Source organism: Centruroides sculpturatus, unplaced genomic scaffold, assembly GCF_000671375.1.
Source record: "Centruroides sculpturatus isolate CEXI.00-Female unplaced genomic scaffold, Cexi_2.0 scaffold857, whole genome shotgun sequence".
NCBI lineage: Eukaryota > Metazoa > Arthropoda > Arachnida > Scorpiones > Buthidae > Centruroides > Centruroides sculpturatus.
In genome coordinates, this window is record NW_019385135.1 from 37331 (window position 1) to 51835 (window position 14505).

General features: G+C 31.3%; 3 protein-coding genes across 6 annotated transcripts; 1 reads left to right on the forward strand and 2 right to left on the reverse strand.

Annotated features, from left to right (window-relative positions):
• Positions 1-795: 795 nt before the first annotated feature.
• Positions 796-2864, reverse strand: LOC111635254. The gene is made up of 4 exons (XM_023380165.1): positions 1487-2864; positions 1326-1394; positions 1173-1262; positions 796-924 (listed from the first exon to the last, which is right to left on the reverse strand). Exons 1-4 carry the CDS (start codon positions 2399-2401, stop codon positions 796-798), a joined length of 1203 nt encoding a protein of 400 aa, XP_023235933.1. The 5' UTR covers positions 2402-2864.
• Positions 2865-5931: 3067 nt separating this feature from the next.
• Positions 5932-7694, reverse strand: LOC111635255 (RAC family serine/threonine-protein kinase homolog). The gene is made up of 7 exons (XM_023380166.1): positions 7681-7694; positions 7549-7603; positions 6658-6733; positions 6450-6587; positions 6296-6375; positions 6015-6089; positions 5932-5937 (listed from the first exon to the last, which is right to left on the reverse strand). Exons 1-7 carry the CDS (start codon positions 7692-7694, stop codon positions 5932-5934), a joined length of 444 nt encoding a protein of 147 aa, XP_023235934.1.
• Positions 7695-10254: 2560 nt separating this feature from the next.
• Positions 10255-12990, forward strand: LOC111635270 (CBL-interacting serine/threonine-protein kinase 19-like). 4 transcript variants are annotated; one of them, XM_023380182.1, is made up of 11 exons: positions 10255-10770; positions 10910-11074; positions 11150-11353; positions 11572-11666; positions 11744-11880; positions 11964-12049; positions 12129-12204; positions 12275-12412; positions 12487-12566; positions 12773-12847; positions 12925-12990. In XM_023380182.1, the coding sequence occupies exons 1-7, from the start codon at positions 10699-10701 to the stop codon at positions 12129-12131; spliced, it is 762 nt and encodes a 253-aa protein (XP_023235950.1). In that variant the 5' UTR covers positions 10255-10698; the 3' UTR covers positions 12132-12204; positions 12275-12412; positions 12487-12566; positions 12773-12847; positions 12925-12990. The 4 variants fall into 4 exon arrangements, with proteins under 4 accessions (XP_023235950.1, XP_023235951.1, XP_023235948.1 ...); XM_023380183.1 differs by having other exon boundaries at positions 10910-10991; positions 11055-11074; positions 11964-12204; XM_023380180.1 differs by having other exon boundaries at positions 11964-12204.
• The last annotated feature ends 1515 nt before the right edge of the window (positions 12991-14505 follow it).

The following is a 14505-nucleotide window of genomic DNA, read 5'->3' on the forward strand; positions in this document are numbered from 1 at the left end:
AATGCATTAAAACCTGTCTAAAACGGAAACCTGAACCCGTAGAAAACGAAAGTCTGCCAAAGCGGAAAAAAATATTCCTTACCGCGCTCATCCGTTTTACACAGGTTTTTCTGTAAATAAGTTTTACACAAATAATCTCGCAATTATAAACGAAAAAAATTGACGTTTCGCAACCATTCAGCTTAATTAATTAATTAAAGATGGCGACCAACAATGAAATATCGAACAATTCCTTAGTTTCGAACGTTGGACGTTCCGACCAAAACGTCACCCATTACGTCGAAATATGTCGGACCTCTCTCCTTCCTCATTCCGCCATCCATTTTGGGCCTTTATTGGCTTGAGAAAATGTCAACAGGGAATGCAGGCAAAACCACGGGTTTAATGTTGATGGAACCGGTTTGAAAACATGGGCAAGAAATCGAAACCAGTGACATTATCTAATACTGTTCTCGCGATTACAAAAGGACAGGAAAACACACAGACGACAGTCAGAATTTATGTCTACATTTTATTCCAAATTGCAGCCCAACTAAATTAATTTCTTAACAATAAATAACACGTGTTATAAATTTTTAAAATTTACACGTGTTATTGAATATGTACAAAGTGTGCAAATACATTAAAAATTAATGAATTTTAGCAAATATGACAAGTAAAATACCCTCTACAAACAGTTTATAAGTTGAATTTACATTTTCATGTAAATCAAAGACATATAAGATTAGAATTGGGCGTTCTTCGCTTTATTTTTGCTTAAACACTAAAATTGTAATGAATTTTAGAAATAAAATGTTAAGGAGTGAAGGAGGATTCAGTTGTTGTTACATTATAACTAGAAATGCTACATTTATCCGTATTTCCAGCTAAAATGTCACGGATTTGTAATAGCATGTCGAATATACCGTAAAGACTTTGGAACACCTGAAAAAAAGAAAACAATAATTATCAATAAAATAAAAGTTATAAAATAATCAAAAATCTTATAATAGTAATCATAAAAAAATGAACGTCCAGATGGAAAGAGGACTAAAAGAGAAAAGTACCCTGTGCCTGGAGCAAGTGAAAATCCTACACAATGCTTTTTACCTGTAATTTCTTTTATGTATTGTACTTTGTACTCCTTTAAACTCTGGACAGCCCTTCGTATAAATGCGATTAATTACGTTTACCTGAACAGGACATTCTTTCGACATTATAAAACAACCTCCACAATCGAGTCCAATTTCTTCTTCACGAAATTTCTTCATGAAATTCAACATCTGTTAAAGTGTATCCTCGTTAACGTAAATAGCCTTTTGTATAACGATGCTGAATATTCTTACCTTTAATTTATCTTGTAAACGTCGAGAACAAGCTCCCAATCTTCTAATTTCTTGGAATGAGTCGTAGGCCTACGAAATAGTGTTATGAAATTATTTGTTTTAAACGATGTCGTTGCCTCAAACACGTGTAATTTAATATACAAATTAAAACGGATACTTACAGATGCTGCCACTCTCGAAACGGCAAATGAAATGATACACAAGCTTACACTTGACAAAATTGTAATAGCTATCATCATTATATGAAGCTTACTGTTAAGTACTCGGAATAAAATAGAATAGAAGCAAATCGACACAATCGTAATGGCCACCCCGTATAAGAAGAGAAGAATTTCACTAATTTTGTCATTCAGATAATCTATGAAATCGCAAAGTTCCGCATGCTTGGCTATTAAATTATCTATTTTTCGCTTGTTCCAATCAACTTTTGCGAATTGTAAATCGAATGAAATCGCATCGAATCTTTCTTTAACGGCAAAACATAGTACGCATGCAGTTGCAAACAAAACTAATATGATGGCGCATTCGTATATGACGCATATGTTTAGAAAAACGCTGCAGATTACACTACGCCAATAACCGCTTACTTCTTCGATTTTCACACTGGACCACACCGAAATGGTAATCGTCATGATGGTAGCCACGACGAAAAATGCGCTACCCACACAAAGGTGGACTACTTTCTGAAAGCTCAATAATTTTTCTCTTTCGCCTGCGTAACTAGAGAGCTTTAGATTAAGCATTATTTTCTGTTTTTTCACAGCGTAGTGAACGGCAGCACTATAAAATGCATTAGACATAAGCAAGGATCTAACAAAAGGCATGCTCTGTTTTTCGGTCAGTTTATGTGTGGCACTACACCCGATTGTTTTGTTATCTGTGGGGAAAAGCTGGATAGCTAAGAGAATGAAATGCCCTACAAAAATACTTTGCGCGAATAGAAAACAAATTCGCATAAGCTTTGCCTTGTTGTTGCTTTGTGGCCTGCATTGACAAGGCTCGAAGTATAAGTCTCCAAATATGTAGGATAAAGATACCGAAGGTAAGAGAGAACAATATAAGCATTCTTCTCCCATTGTGAATGGCAATGATTAAAATTTTGTTGTATTGTTATAGAACATAAGCAACTATATTATTTATATAACACAGTACTGTAGTCTACTGTTTCATTCGAACGGTTGTCTATATCGTTATTAACGTCCAAGCTATTTCAATTACTTAACGTGCCATACGGAAACGAATTTCCAATAATATAAATATAGAAGCAAACCGATAATACATCAAATTAAATAATACAGATATGAAACAGTCGCTTGATACAAGTATTAACTCATAATTTAAGTAGAAGAATGTAAAATGTGACATTCTGTTATTTGTAATTTGTTATTAGAAGTTACGTAAATACTTCAAGAATGCTGTTAAATATATTAAATGCGTATAGTATGTATTTAGTTATATAGAACATTGGAAATATCTATTTAAAATTTTTTAAATTACAGAATATAATAGTAAAAATACTTTTATTTCTATAATTAACATTTCAACGGAATTAAACGCATTTATACTTATTTAGTAATCACTTAAAGCATTATTTATTTTCTAACAAACAAAATATTCATTATAAATATTGGTCTATAAGGCATTTCTACAGTGTTAAATCGTAAAAATTTGCTATTTTGTTGTTTGAAAATATTTTTTACAAAAAGAAAATAATCGAAATGATAAACAAGCAACGCTAGGCTCATCTGCTAGTAATATAATAAATGATTTTTATCTAGATACGATACCTCTGAACCAATTTCAAAAGTTATTATACAACTACAGATATAGAAGAAAAATATCGTATGAGGCTATTCAATAGTTAGGTCTTAGGTCACGGAGGAATATGCTCATCAGATAATATGAGTCCTGCTCAAAGCAAACAAACAATACAAATTTACACTACACAAAACTGCGGTGTCACATGTTACTTTGAGCGTCGTAATTATTGTAAATAGGGAAACAGAAAAAACGAGTCTCTTTTCTGTTTACTATAAAAATAAAGAAATGAACCATCTAACGAATCAACTCTATTCCAAAGTCGAAATTATAAGATGATTCTTTCATCCTTATGAAACGGTTCAAACACAACATCCATGCTTTTCAATGAAAATATCTTTAAAAAACTTTATCCGTATAGGTTTTACCAATTTGTAAATATCTCTCTTTACAAAGTTGCACAGAGAAGATTAAGAAAACTATTGCGTATATCCAGTGTACCAGAGCTCCTTTAGCTGCCACTGGATAACATGAAGTGACGTTTCCACTACCACTTTCCAGGACGAGGACCTAGGGGTAGGATTTTGGGAAGCAGTTTAGGTGTTATGTGACGGTTTGTTTATGGTAACGAAGCTTGATATGTTTGACGTAACGAACAAACTAGATAATAATTCATGTGACATAACTAGATAATTGTGAGTGTTATCGTGAGATGTGTTTGTAAGGATGTGTCGTAATGAGACAGATAAAACCGTCTAATGGTAATGATATTCGCGCCGCAACTTCTTTTTCTACTTCGCCTTTAATATATTAAAGCCTGAGTTAAGTCATGGACCAAAGACTTAAACGTCTTTATATATATATCTATCTACCACTCCTCTGCAAACACCGTCCTCACACCGTCAATTCTTTTTCGCAGGTCGCCATTGACTTTGTTTTCTTTCGACATCTTTCTGGGTCTAAAACTCGTGCCGATTGATGAATTAATACTTACCTCACGCCGGGGACAGGTTATTGCATTCCAAACTGGGTCAGATAGAGCGTGTAATTTTTGGTATATCTGTTGCTAAATAGCAATCCTGTAATAATAAATGACATATCAATTACGTAACGATATGAACAATCCTTGGATTTGAGTTATCGGCTTCCACTTCAGATTCCAAGCTCCCGGGCACTCAACAACTGTATGAAATTATTACACTAGAAATCTAACGGCCCTACGGCATTCTGAGATAAAAATTCCTAAACAAACGGTTTTAGAATGCAAGAATCATCTTTATTGTTTCTGTAATAATAGCATGAAAACAATTAACGAAACAATTAGTACATTTTCAAGTGAATTATATGAATTACTAATTTTGTCTTTTGTCTCAAAATTACTAGATTTTTACATAGTATTTGAATAGTTGAATATTAGTTTGTCTTCATACAGTTTCAAATACCTGACATGGTTTATATAACATAATGTTTCGTGTGATAAGCAAGATGACACATTATTAAAAGAAAGAAATTTTTGTGAAAAGAAAAACTGTTGATACGGTAGAATATAAGAAAAAAAGGGTATAAATAAGTGTGCTTAAGACCACTCTTCTTTAAATGTCAGAAATAAACTAATAAACTTTTATAAAATTTACATGGTTGTCATATTTTTCGTTCTGAGATGAAATACTATTTTATGTGCACCTATTCAGATTTGTGGATAGATGTTTTACAACTATTAAAGTACGACAGAAAGGCATAAATTAAAGTATTGGAAAGTCGTATAGTCAAACATTCGCCAGACATTTAAACAACACTAAGTTTAAATCTGAATCAGTATTTGTTTACATGAAATTTGGTCAGGCCTGACATTTTCGAGTGCATCTTCCTGTCTAATATCCAAGGACTCTTTGAAAAACTTAAATTGTCCTATTGTTTTTCGTTAATTCCAGGGAAATCATTTTCTATAAAGAAAAAGAATGAAATTAAAATGTAATTAAAAAATCATTATACAAATAATTAAATGTAGTGATTTAGCAAGAAATTAGTGGTAGCAAGTTGTCATATAGTTAACACTTTATATTAGGCATATAATGAAATTAACAGTTGGATGGCAATCACTGAATATATAACACCAGCATTAATTTTTAAAACTTAATATGTATGATATATGGTATTAAGATAGTAAGTCGTAAATAGAGACCGTAAGAGAACTAACTGTCTTCCTTTGACACTCATTCAAAATAGGTTTATTGATTGATTTAAGGAAATTACGTGGCATTAAGATATATTCAATTAATATAAGAAAATCTGCATTAGATAAGAATTTATTCGATAAAATATTTCTTAAAACATAATCACGTAAACGTAAAAGAAAAAGAGAAGAATATGAAAATCGTATTAGATTTTCCTCAAAATATACATTCTCTTAGACGTGGTATTGCTATTAAGAGAAAATTTTTCCTATTAATAACAATACTTCATCTTTGTTTTCTTTGTAAAATTCTATGAGATTCCTCCATAAAATCAGAAGTAATTATTATATAAAAAACACTATAGAAGACTTATCGTGCAATATCTAATAAACTTAGTTAATAAGTTAATGAAAAGATAATTCATGTTAAAATTAGTACGTTAATAAACATTTGATTGATTGATTGAATGATAAACTAATAAATCAAAAATAAACGAAACAACTAATCTCTTTTTATTTACATTTAAAAATCAAGAGAAAATATTAAATAAATGTAATAATGATACAAATAATGTAAATGTAATAGGCTACATAATACATTTTTAAAGTAAAAGTCAAATTAATTGGAAATTCTTTATTCAAAATCTTCATTTTCAGTTTATTCTGCCGAAAACCCTAAGTCTGAAAATACAAAAACAAATCAGTTGTTTTATTTCGTAAAGTGACATTCAAATGCGATATTGGAAAATAAAACATACAATTTTGGGCCAAGGCACTTTAAGAAAATACTCGTGTTCTCTTATATTTACTTCTAGAGGACGTCTGTACGGGTCCTGAAATACGAAAACAAAAGTAATTAATTCAAATTTACTATTCGAATGATTATATTTTCGAATGTTTTTTATTTCTGATTAAATAATCAGTAACTCGTTAATAAATTCTCTTTCTAATCGTTTTTACAAATTTACTTACAAGTTAGTAATATAAAACGGGAAGAGACAAATTCAGATTTGTTAAGTGCAATTAAGTATAATCTTACCTTTTGCAATATGTCATAAATAAAATGTTTGGTATCATCCGATAATTCAGCAGGATACGACACCTTCACATTTAGAGCAGCTGCAAACGCATTTTAATATTAATTATCTTATATTGCTATTATTATTATCCAATTAACAATTTTGATACATTACCTCTTATCCGGTCGTAACGGGGCAATAAATACACATTATCAATATCGAAAGCTTCTTTCACATAAATCTCCAGAGGAGTTCTTCCAACCAACGCTTGGAATAACACGATGGCGAAAGCCCACCAGTCACAGTAAAAATCTACAAATAATACATTCATTAATACATCCAACAATATGATACGAGCAAATATGAAAGTACAAGTCCTTACCGTAAGGCTTCCTCTGAAGAATTTCCGGACACATAAATGATAAAGTTCCACAAAAATCTCTTGGATTTCGTTCGTACTAAAAAAAATAATAATAAAATAGTTAAAAGATCGATAAAAAGCTACAGTTCAAGAATATTACAATGTATAATGCTTACAGTGGATAGACCGAAATCAATTACTTGTGCACCTTTGTACACATCTAACATAACGTTGTTTGAACTAATGTCTCGGTGTATTATTCCTATTCAAAATAAAAACATTACTTTGCCACTCTTTACACATTTAAGTGACAAAACAAAGTGACTAAATAAACTTATCTTTACATCCATTTGAGTTATTTTGCAGGGTTACGAGATGAGTGAATCCACAGGATTGTGTGTCAGAAAGTGTATAAAGTAACAAAACGATAAAATAAAATTATCTTTCATAAATAGGTTTTTTCTAGTTATGTTAGTCTCTTCTATCTTCGTAATAAACGCGTAAAACACAAGAAAATAGTATAGTTTCTAATTGGACTTAAAAGATAAACATAAGGTCAACTCCTCGCACGATAATATTGTTTACCGTGTTTCGATGCATCGGCAATTAAAATAAATTTACTCTTACAGACCTCACCGATTTCTAAAATTATTTTTCTAATAAAAGAAAGTGGTATTTTAGGATAGACAAATAACTTTCCTAGTCTCTTCTTGACAGGGCGCTTGTTAGGTAAGTACAGTATATCATAAAATCACTAACGACTTTAGGATATTTGAGGCCTCAGCTAGATATTGAAATTTAAAGCCCATTTATATAAATGTATACAATGTAAAGCCGTACGATATGNTCTTCGTTATCTTAATCTACTCAAAGAAAAATTTCGATTTTCTTACAAAGAAATCAATGGTTTACCTGTAATGGGTAATCTTTATTTTCCTGAACACTCGGTTCAGAATCTTCTCTCCTACTACAAACAAATTCCATTAATTCTTACATAATATTAAAGAATTCTTATAAATAATCACAATTTCTGATTAAATTTACCTTTTCTTCTTCATTTTCTTTCTCGTAATTCGCAAAACAACTTTTTCCGCACAGCGAAACATTTCACTCAACAATAACAACTCGACAATTGAACTCGAAAGTATTGTTCAAAAATCCATTGTAATGACGTCTACAGTGTCATATTAAGAATTTTTTAATTATATTTTTTTCTCCATATATGTTATGAGAAGGCCTTTTTATGGAGCTCATCGTGGGTCGGGTCAGACCCGCAATGGGACAAGGTTAATGGGAGACAGGTCCCTAATATGCAAGATGGACCATTTCCCAGAAATATTGGTGTTTTTAGTCCGATTTGGAATTTCTCCTCTCACCTTAACCCCTCGATCAATTTGCCCGTCACATCTTACTGTTAAATACTGCCAATTTGAAGTGTTTATAAATTTCAATGATATTTGCATTTATAAAAATCTGCTCGTGGTCTTCATAATATTCTTTTCTTGGTTTAATGTTGAACACAGAGATACAATGATAAAATTTTCAAATGTAAAAGATAATCAGAAATTATAAATTGTTCTTTCATTCGGCCTTTCGTTGAGCTTGAGTTTAAATGAGGTCGACAATGGTGGTGCGTTAATAAAACATTCGAACTCACCGCTATTTTACACGTGCTTCTTCTGTGAATCATACTGAGGAAAGTTGGCTTCTCACAGCAGAGGGATTGGTTCTGCTACGGGCACGTGAACTTCTGTCTTCTGTTAGTGAATTAGACGGACCTCTGGTTTGTTTCTTGTAGTTGGTTCTGAGGACATTCTCGAAGATTAAGGGCATACTACTCTAATCTCTATCATTACACAACTAGAACAAGAATATTAGATTTAATTTTTTTTTAATGTTTTCCGTTAAAATATATTGCATGCAACTATACGAAATATTGTGTGTGACCCAGAAAGACAGTATCAAGTCTATTTTCCTGGTCCTATCCAATACTGAAGTTTCAATCGTTGGGCATTGGATAATACATGTAAAAATCTGCATTTTTGACTGCGATTTTGCATCTTTAGCCTTACTATTTTAAAGATTTAAATGACAGTAACTTAATTTACTCTGGATATAATGGTTATTACTATTAATATTAAATTGAAAGAATATATTGAAATTTCAGTGTCTTTTTCTGTGTTAATGGAAATATTCTCAAAAGTTTTATTTAATAACTTTAATTACAGTAGACTCTCTCATACTCGAACTAATGCAGGCGAGAGTGATAAAGATATGAGAAAACTCCGAATATGGGTGTGGGAAAAATTTAAATACGACTGTAACATATATGCTTTCTGTATGTATAAAAATGTTTAGTTTGACTTTGACTTTGACTGTAAATAAATTAATTAAATCGACTTCCCACATATAGTAAAATCTTAAGAAACTATTGATCAAGTTACGGTACTTTTCTTACGCTTGGTTTCGAAGGTAAGACATAAAGCAACATTTTTCAAATATTTTGTATTTAAAATCTATTTTTAACATCGTATACCATTTTGTTATGACCACAATGTTCAGAGGATATGAATCTCCGTCATTATATCAATATACTATTAATTAGGTATGATACGTACTATAAAATTCTCAGGTAACTTTTTCTTAAAAATAAGATAATCTTCATTGGCTGTATTTATGACATTGTGCTTTGAACATTAATAATATTCGGTAGACGTTCGCTGTGTATTGGAACCTATTACTATCTTACCACTTTTCCTGTCGTACATAAAACGTAAAGAAACGTACATAAAATAACAAAATATTCTTTACTTTTTAAATCTTAACCACTTAGTCAAATAGCTCCTTACGAGTTGAATCAGAGATGGTCCTGCTAGGTGTGCGGTGCGTGCATGCACGCAGGCTGCCATATCCCGAGGGTGCCGATACCGGTCAATGTCAAATGCCTCTTTTGTCACATCACTACTATATCTCAAAGGACGCGATAGGGTTTTTGTAAATACAAAAAACTATCATATGAACATACAGGTAAATTATTATCGGTTGGGTTAAGTTATAAATCTACTCGCGATTCACGTAATCGGGCGAGGGCCACCAAATATCTAGCGGGTGGACGGCTAACAGCCCAGAACCGGTCCTGGATAGAATTGGATGCGGTATACGTGTAGCATCCACACGAGGTCCTAGGCTTCCACCAGCTAAACCAGCTAAAACTTCAAGAGTGCCCTCAGAACCAACTACGGGAATCAAACCAGAGGTCAGTCTAATTCTGTAACAGAAGACAGAAGTTCACGTGCCCGTAGCAGAACCAATCCCTCTGCTGTGAGAAACAAACTCTCCTTAATAGGGTTTACAGAAATAGCACGTGTAAAATAGCAGTGAGTTCGAATGTTTTTTTTACGCACCACCCTTGTCGACCTCATTTAAACTCAAGCTCAACGAAAGGCCGAATGAAAGAACAATTTATAATTTCTGATTATCTTTTACATTTGAAAATTTTATCATTATATCTCTGTGTTCAACGTTAAACCAAGAAAAGAATATTATGAAGACCACGAGCAGATTTTTATAAATGCAAAAATCATTGAAATTTATAAACACTTCAAACTGGCAGTATTTAACAGTAAGATGTGACGTTCAAATTGATTGAGCGGTTAAGGTGGCAGGAAAGATTCCAAATACAACTAAGACAATATTCTGATTAAGATCAATATTTCTGGGAAATGGTCCATCTTGCATATCAGGGGCCTGACTCCCATTAACCTTATCCCATTGCGGGTCTGACCCGACCCACGATGAGCTCCATAAAAAGGCCTTCTCATAGCATATATGGAGAGAAAAATATATTTAAAAAAATTCTTAATATGACACTCTAGGCGTCATTACAATGAATTTTTGAACAATACTTTCGAGTTCAATTGTCGAGTTGTTATTGTTCAGTGAAATGTTTCGCTGTGCGGAAAAAGTTCTTTCGAGAATAACGAGAAATAAAATGAATAAAAGGTAAATTTAATAGGAAATTGTGTCTATTTATACGAATTCTTTATTATTATGTAAGAATTAATGGAATTTGTTTGTAGTAGGAGAGAAGATTCTGAACCGAGTGTTCAAGAAAATAAAGATTACCCATTACAGGTAAACCATTGATTTCTTTGTAAGAAAATCGAAATTTTTCTTTGAGTAGATTAAGATAACGAAGAATTTTGATTAATTTTAAAATATTCGTACCGATAACGTTGCAAACATCGATAATTTTTACCTTGATGTTTTATAGATTGACAAAGATTCGCCTGCAACAAAATGTGACTCCTCGAATCTAGGCGAGTCGCAGTTGCAAGCAAATAACCCGATGAAAGGTAAATTTATGGAATTTTTAAGAAATTTATTCCATAAATTCTTGTTGTGTTGTTGCATTTCAGGCGAGATTTCTGATTCCGAGGTAAGTTTTCGTTCCTACTGTCTTCCTTCCATTAGCAAATTTTATAAATAAATAATCATTTCTATAATTTTGTAGACTTACGAACCGGAAAAGAAACTCGCAGATTCAAAGCAGGAACACGACCGTTTCGATAAAGCCAAATATTATATTGACAAGTACAAAATTACTAAAGAAATTGGACGTGGAAGTTTTGGGACTATTTATTTGGCTAAGACCAAATATTCTAGAAAGAAAAAGGCTTTAAAAGTCGTAAAGAAGAAAGTCTCTTCTTCTAATCAGGTATTTTTTAACAAAAATTATCAATATTAAGGGGATTAAGAACAATTTCCGGAATATACACACTAATCACTAAATATATATATATATTAAAACAATAATAATTTTTAATAGTATATTGAGAATAAGAGTAATCAGTGTTTTATGAATTTACATTAGTAATATTTAAACAATATTTAAAATTTATATTTCGTGTGTAATCATCATTAATTTATTTATAGTTTGGTGAAATCCGGAGAGAAACAATCGTTTGGAATTGCGTGTCCGCCCATCCAAACATTGTCAGATTGATTCGATTCCTGCAAACTGACACAGCGTAAGTGTTTTTTCTCTTTTCTCGTGAGTTATTTATAATAATTTGTGCTCTGTGAAGTAATAAGTTTTATGTTTTAGCTATTGCTTTGTCTCGGATTTTGTCCAGGGAGAAACTTTGACCGAATTTGTACAAAAGAATGGCCCTATACCGGAGAGAAAAGCAAAAGTGTTTGCCGCTCAAGTGGCCTCTGCTATTATGTATATTCATAGTAATGGTAGTTATTCGCTGTAGATTTATTTGCTTGTTTAGTCCAGAAATGTGTAAAGAGTGGCAAAGTAATGTTTTTATTTTGAATAGGAATAATACACCGAGACATTAGTTCAAACAACGTTATGTTAGATGTGTACAAAGGTGCACAAGTAATTGATTTCGGTCTATCCACAGTAAGCATTATACATTGTAATATTCTTGAATTGTAGATTTTTATCGATCTTTTAACTATTCTATTATTATTTCTTTTAGTAGGAACGAAATCCAAGAGGTTTTTGTGGAACTTTATCATTTATGTGTCCGGAAATTCTTCAGAGGAAGCCTTACGGTAAGGACTTGTACTTTCACATTTGCTCGTATCATATTGTTGGATGTATTAATGAATGTATTATATGTAGATTTTTACTGTGACTGGTGGGCTTTCGCCATCGTGTTATTTCAAGCGTTGGTTGGAAGAACACCTCTAGAGATTTATGTGAAAGAAACTTTCAATATTGATAACGTGTATTTATTGCCACGTTACGACCGGATAAGAGGTAATGTATCAAAATTGTTAATTGGATAATAATAATAGCAATATAAGATAATTAATATTAAAATTCGTTTGCAGCTGCTCTAAATGTGAAGGTGTCGTATCCTGCTGAATTATCGGATGATACCAAACATTTTATTTATGACATATTGCAAAAGGTAAGATTATACTTAATTGCACTTAACAAATCTGAATTTGTCTCTCCCCGTTTTATATTACTAACTTGTAAGTAAATTTGTAAAAACGATTAGAAAGAGAATTTATTAACGAGTTACTGATTATTTAATCAGAAATAAAAAACATTCGAAAATATAATCATTCGAATAGTAAATTTGAATTAATTACTTTTGTTTTCGTATTTCAGGACCCGTACAGACGTCCTCTAGAAGTAAATATAAGAGAACACGAGTATTTTCTTAAAGTGCCTTGGCCCAAAATTGTATGTTTTATTTTCCAATATCGCATTTGAATGTCACTTTACGAAATAAAACAACTGATTTGCTTTTGTATTTTCAGACTTAGGGTTTTCGGCAGAATAAACTGAAAATGAAGTTCGGATCTTTCTTGAAATCAATGTGGAAGCCGGTTAAGAGGTACGTATTTCTANTATTTTTGATTTATTAGTTTATTATTTTTTAATCAATCAATCAAATGTTTATTAACGTACTAGGCCTGTTACAAGGGGGTTATTTATAGAATTTCTTAATTTTAACATGAATTATCTTTTCATTAACTTATTAACTAAGTTTATTAGATATTGCACGATAAGTCTTCTATAGTGTTTGTTATATAATACAGTAATAATAATTCTGATTTTATGGAGGAATCTCATAGAATTCTACAAAGAAACAAAGGTGAATACAGAATCTCTTAATAACAATACCACGTCTAAGAGAATGTATATTTTGAGGAAAATCTAATACGATTTTCATATTTTTTTCTTTCTCTTTTACGTTTACGTGATTATGTTTTAAGAAATATTTTATCGAATAAATTCTTAGCTAATGTAGATTTTCTTATATCAATTTAATATATTTTAATGCCACGTAATTTCCTTAAATCAATCAATAAATCTTTTTCGAATGACTGTCAAAAGAAGACAGGTTATCTACTATAAGTAATAGATATGTATTAGGCCTATATCAATGATGCGGTTTTCTTTATATTCTTTTAAAAGGTCAATTCTTCAAAAAAAAAAAGAAAAAAGAAACATTTTCTCAAAAATTAATGAAACTTTTTAGGTTAATTTCACAGAAATAACCGCCGTTTTTTTGCCTGGACTGCATTTAATCAGAGACAAAAGCTTATCTTCGTATTTTTTATTTACTTATTTACTATGAATATCGGGTGCAATATTTTTTTGTGTAACTTGCACCCCTCTTCAGGTTTTACATTTCTATAAATTGGTAAATTAAATTATTACATTTGTTATTATTGTAAATTACAACAATTTTGGATATATTTACACAATACTTACTAATCTGTTTTATGTTTAGGCATACATCTGCCTAGCGTTGATGTTGTGTCTCCTAAGGCAAAAACAAAAAAATGAGTTAGTAAATACCTTCATCTTGAACGACTACCCAAGCAGATTACGGAAAATTAAATAAATGCATTTATAAAAAGCAGATTCAACGTTAAAAATAAGAATGAGAACACTACATATACGTCGTTTCCCTATGTTAAGGGAACATTTGAAAAATACAGAAAAGTTTTCAGTAAGCATGGTGTTACACTAGCAGCCAAATTAAAAAATAAAATTAAAAACATCAACAGCAATAAGTTTAAAAATAACGAAATACTAAACCAAACAGGTGTAATATATGAAATAAGATGTACATGTAAGAAACCAGCTATATACATTGGCGAAAACAGGAAGTCAACTCGGTACCAAAATAAAAAAACATAAAGCAGCAATTAGACTTAATTATAACCAGTCACCATGGGCAAATCGCTGTAGGGAATTTGGATGCAAAATCAAAGAAAGAAGTGTAAAAATAATCCATAGAAAAAAAGACAGTTACCTACGAAAATTCAAAGAGCACTTCGCAATTTATATATATATATACACGTCCATTTATTATCGATTTATATAAG